At 40.3% G+C, this 21,531-nt stretch overlaps 1 protein-coding gene across 1 annotated transcript in view; it reads right to left on the reverse strand.

The window, feature by feature from the left end:
• Positions 1-21,531, reverse strand: part of LOC135487936 (E3 ubiquitin-protein ligase TRAF7-like) — a 50,947-nt gene that overhangs the window by 19,416 nt on the left and 10,000 nt on the right. Inside the window, exons 16-17 of the mRNA XM_064772236.1 lie at positions 21,220-21,339; positions 20,699-20,830 (exon numbers count right to left, since the gene is read on the reverse strand). Coding sequence (XP_064628306.1) covers positions 20,699-20,830; positions 21,220-21,339 — 252 coding nt within the window. The remainder of the gene's footprint in view (positions 1-20,698; positions 20,831-21,219; positions 21,340-21,531) is intronic.

The following is a 21,531-nucleotide window of genomic DNA, read 5'->3' on the forward strand; positions in this document are numbered from 1 at the left end:
GAAAGTATGGTGTGTCCTTAGATGGATATTGAAGGATGTTTTTATAAATCTTGCCACATTTTCATGATATTTGACCATCAGTGAGCATATCAACCCTTAAAAAAACACGAATAAAGCTCTTCTTTGTGGAATATCTCGGTGAGGAAGACTGATTGAGAAGTGAAACTTTGCCAGTGAAGGTTACTTGTCAAGGGCTACCAGATGAACCCAAAATCTCATGAGATATCAAAACTTTGATATTTTCGATATTTTCGATATAGTCAAATATCACGGAAATGAAAAGAGATTTTTGAACGGTTTCTTCACGTTTGTTCTCTGAATATAATGTACATTCATATTCAAGACGTTTTTCATGAATCTTTTCAATACTGGAAAAAGTTGGTTTTTCGCGATATTTTGAGATAGTGATATTTTGCAAGATATTTTGAAAATTTTCGAAAGTTTTCAATTAAGATGTTTAGGATGGTATGTAGAATGATAGCAACCAATTTGATAGGTCATCTCATTAATACTATGCCAATGCCGTCAAAATGAATGGGGTATGAATACTTATGAGCACAACTGTATATACCACTTAAGTGGCCTAGTTAGACCTGTGAAAATAATCATGACTACTCGCGGTCACATTTGGTGACCACCGGCTTCTATATAGGAGAACAAGTAAACTGAAGTGGAAAAGCGTATTCATGACAACATCCCTTCACTTAACTTGATCAGACCTACCAGACCTGCCTTAGTCTCCTTTCAACAAACAGCTAAGCCATGCAATAGCTATCATAAATAGAAACCAATGATGATTAGAAAGAACTTGAATCCATCGAGCAGATTTCATCACCAAATGGTGACTTCAGCATCCCATAATGGTGCTGATCTCGTCAAATATCACTAAAACTGCCTCCAGTGAGCACGACAAGTCACTCAGGCGGAACTAACAAAATCACCAGTTCAATCTCAGCCGACTTGCCGAGATTTCGTCAATTTTTCAAAGCAGCAAAAATGCAAAGGAATTTTTGAAGGATGAAATCAATTTACTGGCATGGCCCTAGGTGTTAATTTCCCTGATTTGACTCTATAATCTGTCAAAGTGTGCAGTGACATTCAGGCCAGGCCCAAGGTACTTGACATCGGATTCCGATAGAAATTCTTACTGTTCATCTGTTGGTTTATTTATGATGTTCCTGCAAGCACAGCAGTTATTGACACTTGCCAAATTTGTTTCTTCTGTTATATGTAGAAACTGACACTGCTTTAGGACTGTTAATACTGGTTAAGTATATTACAAATAAATCTAGTTAAAGTAACAAGTAGTACATGAGACATGTTGGTTTTTTCAGGCAAAAATGCCTTTCAGCAGGATCGTGGCACCGGATTACTGAAAAATCACTAGACACCAAATACGCTCAATGAAATAAAACTGTCGGCCTACATGTACCTGAAATGCACAAGCCATGTTCAGGGAACTTCAGTGCGTACCCCAATTTTTTGCCAAGTCGTCTGTTTTTATTTGTTGGAACATTTATATGAATCATCCATCCTGCATTTTAAACCGGGAAACTCCCCAATTCATCAACTTTTTCTGACCCCTTTGATCTGACGTGACATCAAAGCCCGCAAAGGAAGATTGTTTCCAACCTCCTGGATCATCAAAGACTGATTCGTGATCTCCTAAAGGTTAGCAAAACAACTTCCTTTAAATCAACAGTGACCTCGCATGAAGTGAGCAGATAAATACAAGGAGAGCTCTAATAGCCAAAAGTCAAAAGAAGGAAAAGCTAACTCGCAAAAGTAGCTTTAGAGTCAAAAGAAAGAACCTGCGAATCACTTATTGGGCGAACAAGTACAAAGCATAGTGTAGCAAATTTGAATGATTTGATCATTTTGGGCTGTGGGAATCGGCACTGTGGAAACATCAGCAACTGTTAAAGCGAAGATCCCAGGTTTGATTCCCAGTCGACACCGGTATACTTTATAGGGGGACTCTCTTCGACAGCGAAGGTTTCCTCCCAGGTCTCCGGTTTCCTCCTACTTACAATAGAGCTGCCCCATATTGTCTATAGAGCTGATAATGCCCTAGTTGATGCTCAGCTTGTAAAAACTGCCCTACAGGAGAAGGGATGTTAACTGAAACAAAGACTGTAATCCCAGGGTTACAGTATTTAAGGTCTGCCATGCAGTACGCGCTGCTGCGGCTCTCTCTGCACCTGAGGTTAGTTTTGTTTGGCGAAGTCTCAATTTCTGGCCCCCGAGTTACACCATCAACTGTTTGCCAAGACAAATAGATATAATTTCAGCCCTACGCCTCAGGGAATTGTCAATATCATAGTATTCCATTGCTATAATTGTGTTTGGTAACTGATAGCCAATATCTCCTGCAGGCAACCGCTGGTAGGGTTTTAAATATCACAGCTGATCACAGTTCAAGGAACCGAATAAGTCTTGTTAATCTGTCATCAACAACAACATCTGTAACAAAGCACCCACAGAATTCTGTATGATTAACTCCATCCTGAAGAGACAAAGTGGTAAAAGGCTAAAACAAGTATAGAAGAAGATGTAATCTGACTATTTCAGAAATTTCTGATGGCATAAAAACCAGCGTTGGACTGTCTTTAAATATAACTCTTTCAATACCAGGTCCGGAAAAGCCATTGATAAGGTTTATCGTCCAGCCGGTCCCAACCAGCCCAGCAGTTACATTACATAGCATATTTATCATGATATTTGTGTTTATCTTCCAGCCGGTCCCAATCAGCCCAGCAGTTACATTACATAACATATTTATCATGATATTTGCGTTTATCTTCCAGCCGGTCCCAATCAGCCCAGCACTTACATTACATAACATATTTATCATAATATTTGTGTTTATCTTCCAACCGGTCCCAACCAGCCCAGCCCAGCAGTGACATTACATAACATATTTATCATAATATTTGTGTTTATCTTCCAGCCGGTCCCAATCAGCCCAGCAGTTACATTACATATCATATTTATCATGATATTTGTGTTTATCTTCCAGCCGGTCCCAATCAGCCCAGCAGTTACATTACATAGCATATTTATCATGATATTTGTGTTTATCTTCCAGCCATTCCCAACCAGCCCAACAGTTACATTACATAGCATATTTATCATAATATTTGTGTTTATCTTCCAGCCATTCCCAACCAGCCCAGCAGTTACAGAGACCTCTGGTCCCACAGAGAATTCAAGCGTGCAGGTGAGTGAGCCAAGGTGGTGTACAAAATAGCTTTACAGATGCTGTGATCACACAGATGACGTCATCACAAAAAATATGCAAATTTTGGACATAAAATTTACATCGATTGACATCATTGATACACAGGGTGCACTTTGGGCAAAAATGGCAGTAATGAAAATGTGGATGGTGACATCAACCATGATGATATGGCACACTTTGTCAGTGATGTCAGCAGGGAAAAGGAACGGTTTGATGTCCAAGACAGACATCTGAATGACGTCACTGCATGGCTTCTACACTATGGTATGTCCAGTTTGGTGTTGTATAAAATAAGAGCGATCTTTTTACCGTTGGGAACCTGAATGTAATGAATCTCTCCAACCGAGGGTCTGCACCATACTTTAAACATGCACACTTTGAATCAACTTACCTATAAAGAGGGAACAAAACAATGGAGTTTAAACTTTGATGTTAATTCTTCAGCCGAATATCAGAATCTTTTCTCCGCACCAAGAACTTTAAGACATCATATCAAACAATTAATCTCATCCCTTGATGCAGATACGGCTAATGTAGCTAAAGCATCCATTAGTCTTGAAATTAATCTGTCCTATTAAGAGGAAAGACATTTGCTACAGGGTGTAAAAAAATAGTCATGGTACGTTTAAATTAAAATCTTAAGCAAGTGATTGCAGCTTTTTCCATTAGATGTGTGAGTTGCTTATCAAAATGTCTCTTCATTCTCACTTTTAATGTTTTCCTTCCATCATTTGCCAACATCACAATTATGATAAGCACTGATTATTATTGGGACTCATCCCCAATAGATACGACACAGTTTTTCTGAGATTTGTGTTTTTCTGAGATTTGTGTTTATCTTCCAGCCGGTCGCAACCAGCCCAGCAGTTACATAACATTACAACTTTATATATTTGTGTTTATCTTCCAGCAGGTCCCAACCAGCCCAGCAGTCCACTGCTGGGCAGACACAAATATGATGTCGAATCTGTTATGTACTGTACTGTCTTTTATATCCTACAAGTTCCGAAACAACCAATAATGTGTATTATTCTAACAAAAATAGTTGAAATATGCAATGAATACCATTCTCATACTCAATGACTGAAAAATATTGCATGAAATGTGTTTAGTTTCCCCGATCAGACCATTTCTGAATATATTCAAAAAAAGAAGATGCATGGTCGTTTGACAAAATATACAAAATACAAGATATACAAAATCTTAGATTGGATGGGACCAAGCTCTCTGATGCATATTCCAGCTTGGCCCTATTACCTATTTCTTGTCTCTCTTTCGCTTCTGACTGTGGCTGTGGTCGAACAAAGGCCTTGTGTCAACATGCGTCAACTGTGACCTCAGTCATTTTAGGCAAATGACTGGACTGCATCTTTGGTTTTGTGATCACTGCCTAACTTAATCAATGGCGTGGTAGAGCATCAAGGAATCTATTGATAAAAGTGTAATTCTAATACCCTTTTTTATACTTTGGAGTACCAGAAAATCGGATTCTTCGATAATTTTCATTTCTACCTTTGATATTCTCTACTCTTGTTTTTATTTCGATTCTTTTGATTGTGTAATGAATACCAATTAGTGCAGAAAACTTAACAGAATCCATGTAAACTTTCTACAAATAATCTTCGATGGATTTTGCACAAGCAGTTTCGTACAGGTCATGCTAGAACTATCAAAAATTGTGCCAGCACGGCATGACACAAGCCTGAAATCGAGTCAGCAGTGAAAGGGCTAATGAAGCAGTCATGATTGATGAAACTGGAGTACGATATTTGCCACATGAAAGGTCAACCAAGCTCAAGTTCCCCTTTCTGGAGATACACGTACCAAACGAAATCAAGATGAAGGGTATAGACAGCAGCTTGTCGGGAATAAGATGCTCTAACGACCAAAGAAATATTCAAAGGGTTACACAACATGCTCTGAGCCATGGACAGCACAACACATTGACAGGGAACTGAGATCAAAGTAAAATGAAGAATCCAGCATTCTGCCAACAGGAATAGTAGGTGGTCAGCGATGGTCGTTGAAAGAAATTGTTTGGTGAAATGCGATGTGATGTTTAAGAATGACAGTTCCAATAGACACTTTTTGAGTGAGAGCATTGACAGTCACTGCTCGGGACACATTGCTTATTAACACGAATAGTACATTTTCATTAAGGGGTGATCCAATATTGCCAAGGTGACTACTGAATAATAATAATTACGAAAAACATACTTTTCACCTATAGGCCCAAGGGCCTTGCACTAAACTGAAATAGTTGGGTCAATGCACACAACATGGAGAGTATCTGGAAGGTCTCTTTCAACTTTGATTTTGTTGAAATATAATTGAGATGCCTATATATCATGCACAAATACCAACGTTAAAGGCCTACACCGTTCGTTAAAAAATTTGAATTTGTAGTTGAATTAAAAAATGTCCAATTGTGAAAATACATACTAAATATAAATTTCAGCATTGCCGTTTTGTAGACTGATTAATACTATGAATACCAAGATTAAACAAATTTAAATTCACATTAACTGCACTACGGCATTGTGTATTGGTGGATTTCTATTTAACTGGACCACAAGTAATAACGAACAGCGTATACCCCTTTAAGACTTTTGACAAATAATGACAAAACGTGTGACATATCAGTGAAATTTAAGATTTTGAGCCCCATGACCTTGAAAAGTAGGTCAAATCGAACCTGGGTGATATGTAATGTAGACTAATATTAGATACAGAATAACCATTTTGTCAGTCTAGCTGCAACCAATGGCTTTAAAATGGAAAAAGAAAACTGTCATCAGAGCTAAAAATGAAAGTGTTGGCTTGCAGCAGCTTTTGATCTCTGTGAAAACTGATTGGGGTATCAGCTGTCACTGCCGGGAGATGGACACAAACATTTTTCAAAAATTCAATTTTTATACTTTTTCAACATCTATTGACAGGCACAAGAACGCTCTTGATCAGCAGCACTCTACCATCGCATATAAAATTATAGCTTACTTTCATTTTTTTGAAAAACGCTTTTGATTTGAGCAGTAAATTTCACAACATTTTCAGTGTTGTTTATATATAGCCCAAAAATCGACATTCGACAAATACATTTAACAGAAAATCAACAGTTGTATTATTCCAAGGTATCAAGGATTTATCATGACTTTCTCAACTGGCTGCCAAGAAGTAGTTGGCAGAGGAACATTTGGCACTCCCCTGGGACTGCTGTCCATGGAGGTCCTTGCCTAAAGCGCTTTGTCATTCCCGAGACTTCTCGGGGATTTTGCCTCAAGTCTTTGTCATTGATGCATCAGTCGACCCGCAAAGGAGCCCAAGCACTTGCTTGTTTATAATACGTGTAACAATAACCACCACAAACACGAGATTTTGCGGCATGCTTTCTTGATTGCAGGTTACAGCAACAAATATTGTTGCTTTGCGGGGCACATTAAGGAGTCACGATGGAAAGTCATGCTCAATAAGAATCAGTGCTTAAAATGGCTTGTAGGGATGTCATGTAACTGCACTGATGAGGTGGTCCGTTCTCGATACGTTTGAATATTAGCCTAATGATTCACACCAAATGGCTTGCCAAACATGATGCAGCATACAAGGAGTTCAAAATTGACTATCGATATGATCAAAAGGAGACTTGAAGAATATACATGTGCGAACTGTCCATAAATGTGTATCACGAACAATGGACTCTGACTGAGGGTACTGCTAATGTTTCATCAGAATCGGGTAATAAAAATCACTTCTTTTGTGATGATCGCAGATCCAAATCTCAGCTGATGTGACTGGTACGATTACGATTACCCCCCCCCCCCCCCGCACACTGGGACAACAATGTTGTGTCATAATATCTCCGAAATCGGCAGGCACGTCATCTGTTAAAAGAAATGAATAGCACATTTTCCGATTATCTCAAGAGCTGAAACAAAGTGGAAAAATGTTGAACACTTTCAGAAAAATAGTTCACTTTTGAAGCAGACTGAAGTATTAGCCACCTGCTCCTTTAACAGAAAAATTACCCACTGGCTGGAACGAAACATTCAATCAGTCAATATATGCTAAAACTACAGTAAAACCTCTATATTAAGGACACCCTCTTGACTGATAAATGCTGTCCTTAATAGAGAGGCGTCCTGATTAGAGAGGTTAACTTGAATGGAAACAAGCAATTTGGGTCCTTAATAGAGGTGCCACTGTACTCTGACTGGACTGACACCCATGTTCAACTTTGAAATATCAATGAAACGGCCAGGGGCCATTGTGCTCACCGTAGTTAAAAGCAATGTTGCGCACTGTAAATTATGTACAATACATGAATAGGTGATATGTAGCCTAGTAGCTAGGTGTACTCATATATGTATATTGAGTGGCTAGTAGTAGGACAGGGCGGTATATATTAGTTTATGATCTGACCAATAATTGTCGATGACATCGACTAGTTCAATATTATGTGATAAAGCAGTGTTGGTGAAGACCTGGTCTAACTTTGAGTCAAAATCTGTGGTGTTTTTAGTCATGTGCTGTGTGAAATTAAATCCTTGAAGCATGTAGGTTTCTAATTTTGCATTGTAGTTTTCAGTATTGGCTATTGACTTCATGTTGAAATCGCCCATGATGAGGTATCTTTCGGTTGGTTCATATGTTGAGAGGCATTCTTGTAGTCTATAATAGACCAGGTTTTGAAATGTGCAACTTGGTGCTGTGTAGATTGCAATGACATGGATGACTGTGTTAGAGTCTTTTGGATGGATGCAAAGAGATATAGATTCAAAGTCATTGCTGGTAATGAATCGTTTCTCCATTATTCTTATATGATTTTTTACATAAATCATTAGACCATGAGGTGGTCTTCCTATAGGGTTGGCAGTATCAAATGATATCAAATTGGAGGCAATCAGGCAAGTACCATAGTTAAGGAAAAATCACATTTCTAAGGTTTTCAGACTTGGCCCCCTAGTGGCCAAATGGTGAATCAGATCGAATCGAACTTCGACACCTGAGATCACCGACCATAGGGTACATGTGTATCAAATTTGGGATCAATGGTCATTGTGGTTTAGAATCATGCCGTAGTTGCAGCCCATCGGCCAACTTGCACCATCTGACCTCATTGACCTTGAAAAGTAGGTCAAATATAAAATCCATGTGACATATACTGTGTTGTGGTTAGATGTAGATCACATGACTATTGGTTACATGTGTACCAAATTGGAGATAAATGGTCATTGCGGTTAAGAAACGTGCCACAGTTACAGCCCAACGGCCAACTTACGCCATTTGACCTCTGTGACCTTGAAAAGAACGTCAATCAAAAACCTGTATGATATGTGATGTATCCTTGCTGGGAGTACCTACCATAAAATTTTTATTGAAAACGCATCATTAACAAGGGAGATAACACACTTCTTACGTTTCCACGTTTGGCCCCCTGGTGGCCAAGTTGAGAATCGGAGCGGACTGAAATTCAGTGTCAGAGGTCATCTGACCTAGGGGGTCACATGTACAAAGTTTCAAGTTCACAGCCTCGGGGGTTAAGAAACGTGCCACTGTTTTAGAAATAGGATACAACGACGACGGACACTGCGGTATTGTATAGACTCCCCTACGGTGAGCCAAAAATGTTTAAGAAGTCAGGACAATGTCGGAAGTCAGAGGGGATTCAAAGAAAATCATTACAAGCACTGGTACATTGCTTAAATAGTGATAAGAAAATTGAAAGAGGTTCGTGGATAGCCACTTTAAGGCACATTAACCTGAAATACCAACAGTGACAGTTCAATTCATCAGCCCAGCAATGTGTCTATCTATAATTGATAAGTCAGACCTCCTCTCAAATTATCAATCGTTCCTTGATGACGCACCGCAGGCTGTTCAGATTGTGAAGCCCATCGCAGTGATAGTGCCCTGCAAACGAAACAGTGAGCAAAACGAAGAGAGGCCACCACCTGATCTTTCGTCTCAGAACAGGCCACTGCAGACTTTAGGCCCACCTCAAGAAGACGAACACGACTGAATCTGGAAGATGCCAGTGCAATGCCATGCTGATCTATCGGTGCTGTGCGTCGGTATTCCGGTTCTGCTGCTGATCAGATCAGATCAGATACTATGTTTGACAACCATATACATGAAAACAGATGTTATTAACACTGTATAACAGTGACTTTATTAAGGTTTTTAATGTTATTTTGAAATGTTTCCCAAACAGGAAACATAGCTCCAAAATTGGACATATCAATTTTAGATGTTACCTGAAAAGGAAACACAAAAAATGTTTCCAATTCTGGAATTGGTCTGGACTGCTAACGCACTAGATCAAACACCAGACGCTTCGGAACTGCCCACACTGGATCTGGGAGTCCGAGAGAAAAGACTGGCCACAAGGCCAAACGGTACATCGATGGAGACAAAGCTATGGAGATCAAGGGAGGAACCAGTCAGCCAGGTTTATAAGAGACATGGGCAAGGTTCTGCAGTAGTATAGCTATAAAAAGTAAATTGAACACTAAAGAAGAAGACCAAAGTGATACTATTGTCCCTTGACGCAAGGGCCCAACGCGCCGCGTAGCGGCAAAAAAGCGAAGCTGGCGAAACATTTATAACGGGTCACCGTCACTTATTATTGGACTTATAGCGCATTTACGGGGTTGCAACTATTTTGCTTTATAGTGTCACCAGGAAAGAAAAGCATGCGACCTAACGCCGATCTATTTGTATAAAGTGATAATTGGAAGGTATCTAGTAGGAAATATCAATAAAATAATCATTCCATGTCGTCTTTTGAGGGCATTTTTGATTGTAAAAAATATATGTGTACGTCACCGTAGTCTCTGCAATGATAATTTTATCAGAGCAGTCTCGCGCAAGTAGAAGTTCTTTACCTATTAGTTCTTCACTTATTAGTCTCAACGTCTGGCGCAAAGCCAGACGTTTTCCATTACGATTTCACTACGATGTTTGACAAGAAGGAGCAGTGCGCGAGATATGCTAATGAGCAGACTTCCCTCGCTTGAGTTTCTGAAGAATGTTCCATATCGCGCTAAGCTCATCACTACTGATTATGACAGGCGTGCAACGGTAGGTATCTGCTCCCCAACTTCCACCCTAATACGGTACAATAAGTTACCATTTGATGGGAATGGGACAATGCCCTCACTGTGTATGGAGTCATAGGGATAAGAAGACATTATTCATTAGTGTTGGTACAAGTGATTTTGCCCAAAAAGCATGCGCATTCAAAAAACAAAATATGCAAGGTATCACGTACATGACCATGATGACGTGCAGAAAGTGCACTGGCCAGTGCATACCCTATGGCTATGTACTAGTAAACATGGTAAACATGAACAACATCATTATTCATCGGCAGTTCATTTTACTCCGAGCTTTTCCTGAAACATATAGCCATGATGATTAGGCCTACCATGTACCATGTCCATGACCAATAACAGCACTAGATCATGTGGATGTCAACAAGTTCACATGAACCGTATAATCCCGCATAGCTAGGTAGGCAAGATAAAGTTAGACGAAGTAGCCGATAGGGGTCTCTCACCCCTCAAAGTCCGTCACAACTATTCAAGCTTGTACAAGGAATACATGCAGCGCTGACTCTAACAAGACCCAATGGGAATGTCGCACAGTCATCTGTCAAAAACAAGACCTATGTTGCAGTATGATCTCTTGCCAATATTTAATAATTGCACTATCATCATCACCTCATCATACTTCATTGACATTACAGGCACACATTGACATTGACCACTGTTCCAGTCAACGACACAGTCGCTATCCAAGTAGCATTATAGAGGTAATTATCATTATCATACCTCATTAGCATGTGAACCAATCACGTCGCGTCCTTTGCGATCACGGCAAAGCCTCATGGAATAATGTCTTTCACCGTTGAATAACTTTTCATATTCCATGCCTACAACTTCAATTTCTTCATATTCCATGGCTAGAAGTTCAATACTAATATAATATCCAAGATAAAGTTACAAGAAGGGGTCTCTCACCTCTCACTGTATGTCCACACTATTCACGCTTGTACGAGGAATACATTCAATGCTAAATCTAACAACACCCAGTGCCCTTACTCTGTATATTAGTCACTGGAAGATGGCCCATTTCACTCCTTGCTTCTACTTCACCTATAGTCTCATTGCAAACGCCTCAGTTCTATGATATCACATTCACTTTCAGCTGTCATGCAACGCAACAACTGTGCTATCTGCCATCGCACATCAACGAAGAAGTGCAGCCGCCCACATTCCACCTCACGTCTGTCCGACCAGCTGCAATCCTCGAGGACGCCCCACTGTACCACGATTTCACTACGATGTTTGACAAGAAGGAGCAGTGCGCGAGATAGGCTAATGAGCAGACTTCCCTCGCTTGAGTTTCGGAAGAATGTTCCATATCGCGCTAAGCTGACCACTGCTGACCATGACAGGCGTGCATTGGACTGGTACAGGTTGGAACTAAACATTGAATATGCTGGTGGTGACGCTTTCTGATGAGAAGTTGGTCGTGACTGATGCAGTATCCTTGGACTTGTCCACAGCATCGTTCAATCATTGCTCTCTGAGCTGCCTTGATTCTGTACTTACCCAAATACTAAGACCAAATGCCTGTTGACTGTGCTTTAAGAGAGACTGGCGCCATGCCTAGAGATATGACTGACCCCTATTGGCAAATTTGTATGACTTTATTTTGCCTACCTAGCTGCTGCCTATAGTCTCCCTTTAACTGCGGAACACTTCAAAGTCGATAAAATGCCATGTTCCACCTTTTAATGTGTTCAGACCGCCATTTTCAAAATAATTAAGTCAGGACACTGCCTTCTAGTCTCATAATAAATTTTGCTTTCCTCAATAATAACATTTCTTCTTCTTTAATGCTTTCATCATTCCAAACTTCTCCTCCTCTGACTTTTACAGGGGTACAGTCATGGCAATCAAAACCCAAATACTGAGACCAAATGCCTGTTGACTGTGCTTTAAGAGAGACTGGCGCCATGCCTAGTCTCTCTTAAAGCACAGTCAACAGACACCAACCCCCTCAGACTCAGAAACCACAAACGCCCAACCCTTCCTGCTACCTTAATACTTCTGGATCAACTTTCATTGACACCTCACCGTCAATGACAATCACAAAACAAAATTGACACCTCAGCGTGAATGACAATAAAATTGTAAGTGTAAATTTGCAAATTCTCACGTTTGTTTGAATTGCGATACATATGATCGTGGCAGTAACATTTATCAATCAGAGATGGCATAACTCATAATCACTGCACGCATTGACAACCTGAATGAAAATCCGCCATATCTCCTCAGGTAACTCCATTCAAATTATCCTTGATTAACGACCATGTAGAATTAGCGGAATGAGCGGATTCTGTACAAAATATGATATGATTTCATACAAAATGGAACTTAGTGAATTCATTAAGTTTTGATTTGTTCGATACGCCACAAAGATTATTTGAAAATCGCTTTTTACAGTCTTTAAGCCATGACTTGCAAGGAGGGCATGAAAATTGGTCTGTAGGGACAGTTTAGTTTAGTTGTTAAGCCATGACTCACAATGAGGGCATGAAAACTGGTCTGTAGGGAGAGTTTAGTTCAGTCGGCAGCCGTGCGCAGCGCTGTATTACCGTACCTCCTTTCGTCTTCAGAGTTCAGGCATGGCGACGATCATCGCGACAAATACTGGCTTTTCCAGGTGATTGAAGCCCAGAATCCGCTCATTCCGCTAATTCTACATGGCCTTGATTATAAACTTTGACTGATGCATCACTCTGACAAAAACAAGGATCCGAGTATGGCTTGCAGCGACACTATGTGATAGACACTACGTGATAGACACTACTGGATCACTCACCAATAAGATCCCAAGCCCGACAATACCCGATTTGTACCACCGCCTCGATGGGTAGAGCCTAAACAACCGGACATAATAGTAGGCCTTTCGCAGCCATAAAAGGGGGGATATCTATTCAAAGGTTAACGACGTAATCGTCATGAATAGTCAAGATTCTACATCGGAACTTTTCATATTACAATTAAAGACCAATGGGAAGAAATGAAGACAAGATATCCCACCCCTGTTACGGCTGCGACAGGTATACTTATTTAGGCTCTACCCATCGAGCCGGTAGTAGAAATCGGGTATTGTTGGGCTTAGGATCTCACCTCGGGAAAAGTCAGAAATTGGACAGGTTCAGCAAACTGTCCAAATTTGGACACCTGTCAAAATTCTGACTTTTCCCGAGGTGATCTTATTGGTGAGTGGATCCAGTATGTGACAGACAAAAGGATAATCTCCAAATCATTCACAAATATACGCTTAATAGCAAATGCCAATGAAAAGCTGTTATTTTTCACTTATGGTCAATAATCTGGAGATGATCCCTAAGGGTGAAGTGTGTGATAACCATATCTTGACTTCTAAAATATCGGGGAAAAACGCTTTCCGAATCTGATGCAGACATTTGCACGTGTTACATGTAATTACAATTAAATGCAAACATCAGTATAAGTCAGTCTGTATGTCTGCAAGATCGGCGTGATGATCGACTCAGTTATAGGTACAACATCGTTTCCACTGACTGAGTCACACCAGGCAGCTTGAACCACATTTTCCCCAGAGTGTCCCATTTAATTATTTTCATCATCAAATAAACTTCAAAATTTAGTTTTAGTTTAAATTATTATGCGCACTTGAACAAATCACATATATACCTGCATAACCGACCAGAAACAATGCAACTAATCTCAAACATGAATGTTAATTAACCGTAGCCAACCCTCAATCACTGTTCTTAGACTGATACATCAACCTGAAAGACAACCGTAAGGAGTGGATTATAGCTTGTAGCGAAACAGCACTGATGAGGTCCGGGTATACTACAATAATTCTAATCTGTCTCATAATCACTATAGAGACAAATGTGACTGCCTTGGGGGTTGTCCAATTTGATTCACAACCTGGCATTGTCTTCCACGGAGACATCCTTAGTCACACCTCTTGGTGGAATGATATCAGAACAACATGACTAGCCTTCAGGGCGACTAATTGTCTTGACCTCTACCCCGAGTCAAGACAGATGGTTCATATTCTGCTTCACATCCCAGCGGGTGCCGGGGAGATGTTCTCAAGGCCGTCTTGATTACTTGATCATGAAAACATCGGCCAGAGGACAGGTACTGCTGTGAACTCTATCCTCGCCAACAGATATGATCTCACCCCAAGATGGAGGACAATACAGTGGAACCTCCCTTAGCGCACACCTCTCTATTAAGGGCAACCTCTCTATCTAGGACACTAGTTTTGGTCCCCAAACTGGTTTTTTCCATTCAACTAGACCTCTCTAATCAGGACAAAGCATGGTGCCTCTGAGTGAGAAAAGCATGTTTTTATTTGTTTTTAAGTGGCAGAGAGGTTGGAAATGACTTTTTTATATATTTTGCCTTGATTTCCATAGAAACCAATTTAAGATGTCATTTCCTATTTATAACAAAAGCCTGAAATATGCCTGCCTGGAACATCATTTGATACAGTAAAACCTAATTGTACCTGACAAAGGTGTTGTACGACTCTATCAATGTCTATCAGATGCTCGTTTGCCCCACTAAATAATAGAACATATTTGCCAACAGAAACAATAAATTATTTACGAGAATTAACGGAGATTCTTATGTTTGACGACACATCTGGTAACGTTTTAGCAGTTTGTACGGTTATTATAGAAACACCTCTGAAAAAGATAAGAGAAGGCGCGAAGCATCAAATTTGCTCAGACTGACTGAACATTGGCATTGAACCCTCTTGTTGCTGGCCCTCTTTTTAGCCAGGTCTGAGATGGGTGTGGTCGAATATTGATATTTCTTGACACTGAGTTCACTGAACAGGATGACCAGGCTCCTCGGTTTTTGTAAGCCGTCAATTTTTCACTAGCTGCTAGGTTCGCACCAAGGCAAATTACAAATGCGCAACTTTGGACCGGCAGAAGGTACTTTTCAAGGGTGGTGCGTTGAAAATGGGACTGTGGTGATTTCCAGAGACTCCAGGTGTCAGCATCGGTAGTGTTGCTGAGGACCTTTCTTCTGATACAGGTCTGGACGTGCTGTGTCATTCGAGAGTCGACTGGTAGCTCAATGAATAATAAAGTCGCTGGATTTTAGGTTGAGAGAACATGAGGGGAGTGAAGCGTGTTTTGTGTTCATATTTACTGGTGCCCGAGGAAACTGGAAATTGAGTTGATACACAATGTTGTAGCATATCAGTTCATTTTTATGCAATTGGAAATTTTCAAATTCAATTACAAATTTTGAATTTGTAACGAATGGCATAGGCTTTACTTCTGACGACGGTGGTGTTGAATCAAAGGCCTGACCTCAAAGGAATGTCTGCTGCACATGCCAAAAAATAAAAAATGTTTACCTATTTTCAACGGCAATTTATTTGCATCTTTAATGATGAGAGTTTATCTTTATCTTTTCAGGGGATTTTGGTGGCCCTGCCGGTGCCCGTGGCAACCCTCGTGCTGTCGTTGATCCCTATAGTATGGATATCCTCCGCGCTTATCTTGAGCAAGTCGGGCGTCGACGTTAATTGAGGATTTATTCCAGACTTTTGGTCAAGGTCATTTTTAAATGTTGTAGTTCGTAGCACCATCATGAGTTTAGACATCATCTGTCACAGACTTTGTCATCAACTGTTTATAACACTGGAAATGCCAACTGTTTAAAACAATGGAAACACCAATTTTTGAGAACACTGGAAACACCAACTGTTTAGAACACTGGGAACATCAACTCTTTACAAGGTTGGAAACATTAACTATTTATAACACTGGAAACACCAATTGTTTAGAACAACGGAAACACCAATTGTTTAGAAAAGTGGCAACATCAACTGTTTATAACACTGGGAACATCAAGTTTTTATAAGGTGGTCACATTAACTGTTTATAACACTGGAAACACCATTTTTTAGGACACTGGAAACATCAATTGTTTAGAAAAGTTGAAGCATCAACTGTTTAGAACACTGGATACACACCAAGTCTTTATAAGGCTGGAAACATTAACTGTTTATAACACTGGAAACACCTTTTTTTATAACACTGGAAACACCAATTGTTTAGAACAGAGGAAACCACAACTCTTTATAACACGGGAAACACTTACTCTTTGTAGATGTAACACCAGTAACACCAGTAACACCAACTCTTAATAATACAATATCAGACCAAGGGTTCGTGATGGAAACCTTTACCTCCTACAAGTAGGTTTCAAATGTCATCTCTAAGCCCTCCCTCGCTCAACATAAGCAGGAGATGACACTAAATCAACCTTCAGAGTCAGGATTGCCGGTGATGGACAAATATCAGAGCGTTCACCACCAGAATGACAGGGAACATTGCAAACTCTTGGTGAACGACAGGGAAGGACCCAATTCATGGACTGAGCTCACTTCCAATGGGACTGAGCAAACTTGTGTTTTTCCTGACTGTTTTGAATTTGACTCTTTTTCAACATCACCATTTCTTCTCTTGAAATAATTCATTTTTTTCGAGGTCATTGTAAAGACCTTTCTGCACCATTTTATAATAAACCATCATAAAATGCACTCGGATAACTCAAGAAGTCCATAAAACTGTGAAAACTTTTTTTTTCTGAAGTATCCAATGAAGAAAATTGGCGCCCACATGGAAAAAAAGCCGAGGCACCCGACACAGCCGACGATTAGCATCTCGTGGGGGGGGGAGGGTAAGGTCACTCGCTTCATTTGCATCTTCCTTTCATGTATTTTCAATAAACTGTCCTTTAAATCTGAAAAGGCGTTTGTGTATTCTGTCTTAAAACCCTTTAGCTGACATTCGCCCCTTTGGGGATGATATAACCCAATGTCAATTTGCAGTAGTAAGTTTGTTAACTAGAATGAATGCCAGATGTCTCCTATTACATTCTAGATTGAGACTGTGAAATCGACATGTATCATTGGGTTCAATGACTTTGGATGTGTTTTTTTGATATATTACATTGTAAGGGACAAAATTGCCAATGCCCAGGTGCCATATTCACATGAGGGGGGTTGACCACTACGATATATACATAGAGCCGCGAATTTCTGTGCTGCTCAAACAGAAGAATCTGAAAAACATTTGGGGCCGAATTTACGAAGGGTGTTTAAGAGTTAGAAGCGTGTAAATTCCACATAATCAGTTTCAGGGCCTAATGCGGTTTTCATGAAGAAACCCTGCAAGGCCCTGACTCTGTCTATTCAGACATTAAACGCTGTTTTAAGCTAAACACCCTTTGTAAATTCGGCCCTTGAAATCCGCCGGTGTCAGGATGACATCAATCTGACATCGTTCAGGCTTTTCTAAAGGGAATACAATAAACCGTAGGGGCCAGTGATGGTCCAACATTGCCAAAATGCTGTAGGTGACTATCTGACACACAGGGTCTGTCGCACGTGAAGAATTTGATTCGAAAACCAATAACGCAGAGATGGGATTTGACAAACATTTAGTTTAGGCCCGATTTTGATCATGGTTTGAAATTGAATACAAATGAGTGCAGGAAGCAATACCGAACAGGTGAGATTCCATCACATTTTTACAGCAATCTGCGTTGGATTTTTCATAAACAATAAAGTTTGTGCGGTGCATTGATAGAAATTGAAAAATCTCACTTTGTGTTGACACAGCGTTACACGAAGATGAAATTATGCTGCCAGCAAAATTGTAAGATCGATCGCCGCTGCCAAAGGTCATGGACAACGCCACAACAGGTAAAACATCAATGGAGAGGAGACAACTCTTCAAAGTACAGTGGAACCTCCCTTAGCGGACAACACTCTACTAAAGACAACCTCTCTATCAAGGACACAAGTTTTGGTCCCGAATTGGCTGTTTTCATTCAATTTGACCTTTCTAATAATCAGGACACTATTAAGGACAGCACCTGTCACTCCAACCTCTCTATCAAGGACACAAATTTTGGTCCGAAATTGGCTGTTTTCATACAATTTGACCTTTCTAATAAGCAGGACACTATTAAGGACAGCACCTGTCACTCCCAAGGGTGTCCTTAATAGAGAGGTTCTACTGTTATTACATACATGAAGGGAACAAGATGAGGCAGCCAATTATAGGTGGACACAGCGGCAGAATCGGAATTGATCAATTGGTTCCGTTACAGACGATGGGATCCAATGTCACACTGTGATCGTGACAAGTAAACCTGGTTTGATTCCTATTTCAAGCAGCTGGCAAACGACTTGATTTGCCCAAGACTTTTCCTGCCCAGACCTGTGGTTGGCCAATTGCAGTGGAACCTCCCTTAGCGGACACCTCTCTATTAAGGACAACCTCTCTATTAAGGACACTACTTTTGGTCCCAAATTGGTAGTTTCCATTCAATTTGACCTCTCGAATCAGGACACTTCTCTATCAAGGACAGCACTTGTCAGTCGCATGGGTGTCCTTAATAGAGGGGTTCTACTGTACATGGTCTCTTTGCCGAACGAGCAATTACATACTGTGGGGTGCAGATGGCGTCCATGCACTGATATCCATTGGGTACCTTACTGGCTGTATATTTTCTTGGGGGCAATATTTTGAACGTTTTGGGGGACAAAAAATGAACAATTTTCTGGGGGTTGTAAACGTTATTACACAGCCAAGGGGGTTTAAGACCAAAGAAAACTGTCGCTTGCATCAATACATCGCCAGACCACTTAGGTTTATAGGCATCACAAATCAAATGGACGCATCAGGTTTCCAATCAGATAATTACTTGATTCGAAATCTGAGTCGGGAGGTCGTTTCGTACATGCATGTCATAGCAATGCAGTCATTAGTCACATCAAAACCAACATGACAATAGCACATGATTCAGTTTCTTTCTGTCTAAATGAACCCTCATGGCCACTTAGCATGTGTATGGAATATCAGTGTGCTATTTTTTGTAACTATCATGACCCACTAACAGGCGAAAACAATAGGCAAGGAGACCCATTTTCGAGTTATCACTGAATCGGGCTTTCGCCTGCCAATTTTATTACGTCACAAGTCTGGCATTGACATGTATAGTCAAATCGATGAGAGACAGGCTGGAGCAGCTTCAATGCGTATGATGGAGATAACATAAAGTTGTGCCAGCACATGGCCGTTTATTCAATATCTTGCAGAATCTTTTATCCTTAAAATTTTAAACCTGCATTACCAGTATCAGTAACAATTTACAGCTAGTTCTACACTAATTCACAGAGCAAATGGGGATTTTCATCATTGATTTGAAGTCAACAAAGAAATGCATGGAAATGACAGACATGCACTTTTTTGCCCAAACCTTTTTTAGAAAAGACATATATCCAACAAAAGGCAACTCGTAAAGCAAGCTACAGTGGACATGACTTGGATAAGACATAAGTGGCCTCGTTGCAATGGCAGTCCTGAAGGGCAAAATGGGTGGATATGCCTGGCGACAATGCGCAAATTGGGTACCCTTGCCTAAGGAATGAGCTGATGATTAAAAAACATTGCCATTGGTAAGGTAAAGAATTAGTCTTTGGCTCCAGACTAATCTTCCATGATCAGCCACTATTAAGCCTTCATAGAGAACACACCAAGGGAATCAACCTAAGGATTAAGGATACCATTAACCTTCATAAGCTTACACATCTCTTACAAAACAAAAAGACGTCACGGATCATTAGTAGCGACATTTCCTTTTTTCTAAGTCCAATACTAATGTCTAGTGTTTTTTTGAAACAATTTGTGGACATTTTTCCTCAAGAAAAGAAATGAGTACGTAAGCCCCAAGTAATTGGTATAATACGAAAGCCCCTGGTGCCATCTAGCCACAGATTTGTAAACAGAAAGAAACACTTTCACAGAATAGGACTACTGCTTGATGTTGATGTGCAACTGGAGAAGAGACTCAAACTCATATGATTCAGACCTGCTCCTGCATGAAGAATAGAGAGAAATACTGGCCAAAGGACACATCTGTGACCAAAAAACTCTTGGGTTCTGTGGTAGAAGAACATGTGGTAGATACGCTATCTAGAGCGGAATTCCGATTATCAGGACTTATTGTCCTTGATGTTAAGACCGAGAGGTGACATAGTGCGCAGTCTATGGATCCAAGTTGACTCTCTGGCGAGTTGGGTGTTCTTGGAATTGTCCGCGTCTGGAGGGGGCATGGATGAATTCTAGGATGAAGATGCGGACATCCTCAGTCCATTGTGGTCACTTACACTTACAGACAGGACAGCTGACCTAGTTACCAAAAATAGGCCGAGTGTCCAGTTTACAATACTTTGTTGTCGTGGCCAGTCAGCTCTGTGGTATGGGACGCCTCACTGCTCCTCGACAAGTTGCGAAGCCGATTCATCACGGCACAAATAAAAGAGCGAATAGACAAGGAGACTTACCCTGAGTGATCGATCATACGACGCACTGAATACTTTGATACCAGCAGGAGTTTGTAAAACAGCAAGAGCGTAAATAGTTCCTGAGTGACCCACTAGGGTGGTTACTTGATCAAAGGAGTCCAGCTCCCAAACCTGAAACAACACAACAAAGAGATGACAATGTAAACAAGAAATTTCAACTTATCACAGCGATACTGTAAACATAACTGTGAAAATTATTGCTTTTCAAATTGATACCGTAACTGTCAAATTTTTTGCAGGCATTTTATTTTTGAGGATTTTGAAAAAAATTCGATTCGCAAAAATAACAATTGTGAAAACATCTTCTCATACGAAATACGGCAAGAAATTTAATAATCCCCTCAAAAAAATTTGACGCAAAATTCTATTTTTTTCTGGAAATTTTCGCAAATCGCACAGCCAAGAAGGCACCAAACTTTTGCTCTTCACAGCAATTGTCGTAGGTCATAGCAACCATTTGCGGGTCACCTTAAGACTGAAAACTGGAAGTTGAAACTTACATGAATACAGTTTTCGTAGGTGCCGCAAAGAATGTGGTGGTTTGTGATGCACATGGAATAAACGCTGCCACCAGAGGTCTCCAGCATCTTCACGCACTCGAACGTGTTGATGTTCCAGATCTGAAAATAATAAATGCAAAAATATTTAGTTTACAACTTATCGTTGTTGAGAAAACCCATGAAATGAATGAAGGCCTGTATTCTAATCTAAACTCTTTCAGCGGTGCTGCAAACTTTTCTATTTTTTTTAAAGCAAATGTATAGAATTCTGCTGACTGATGGTATAACAAGTGCTGACACGTTGCTGGCGGA

This window comes from Lineus longissimus, chromosome 1, assembly GCF_910592395.1.
Source record: "Lineus longissimus chromosome 1, tnLinLong1.2, whole genome shotgun sequence".
Classification (NCBI taxonomy): Eukaryota; Metazoa; Nemertea; class Pilidiophora; order Heteronemertea; family Lineidae; genus Lineus; species Lineus longissimus.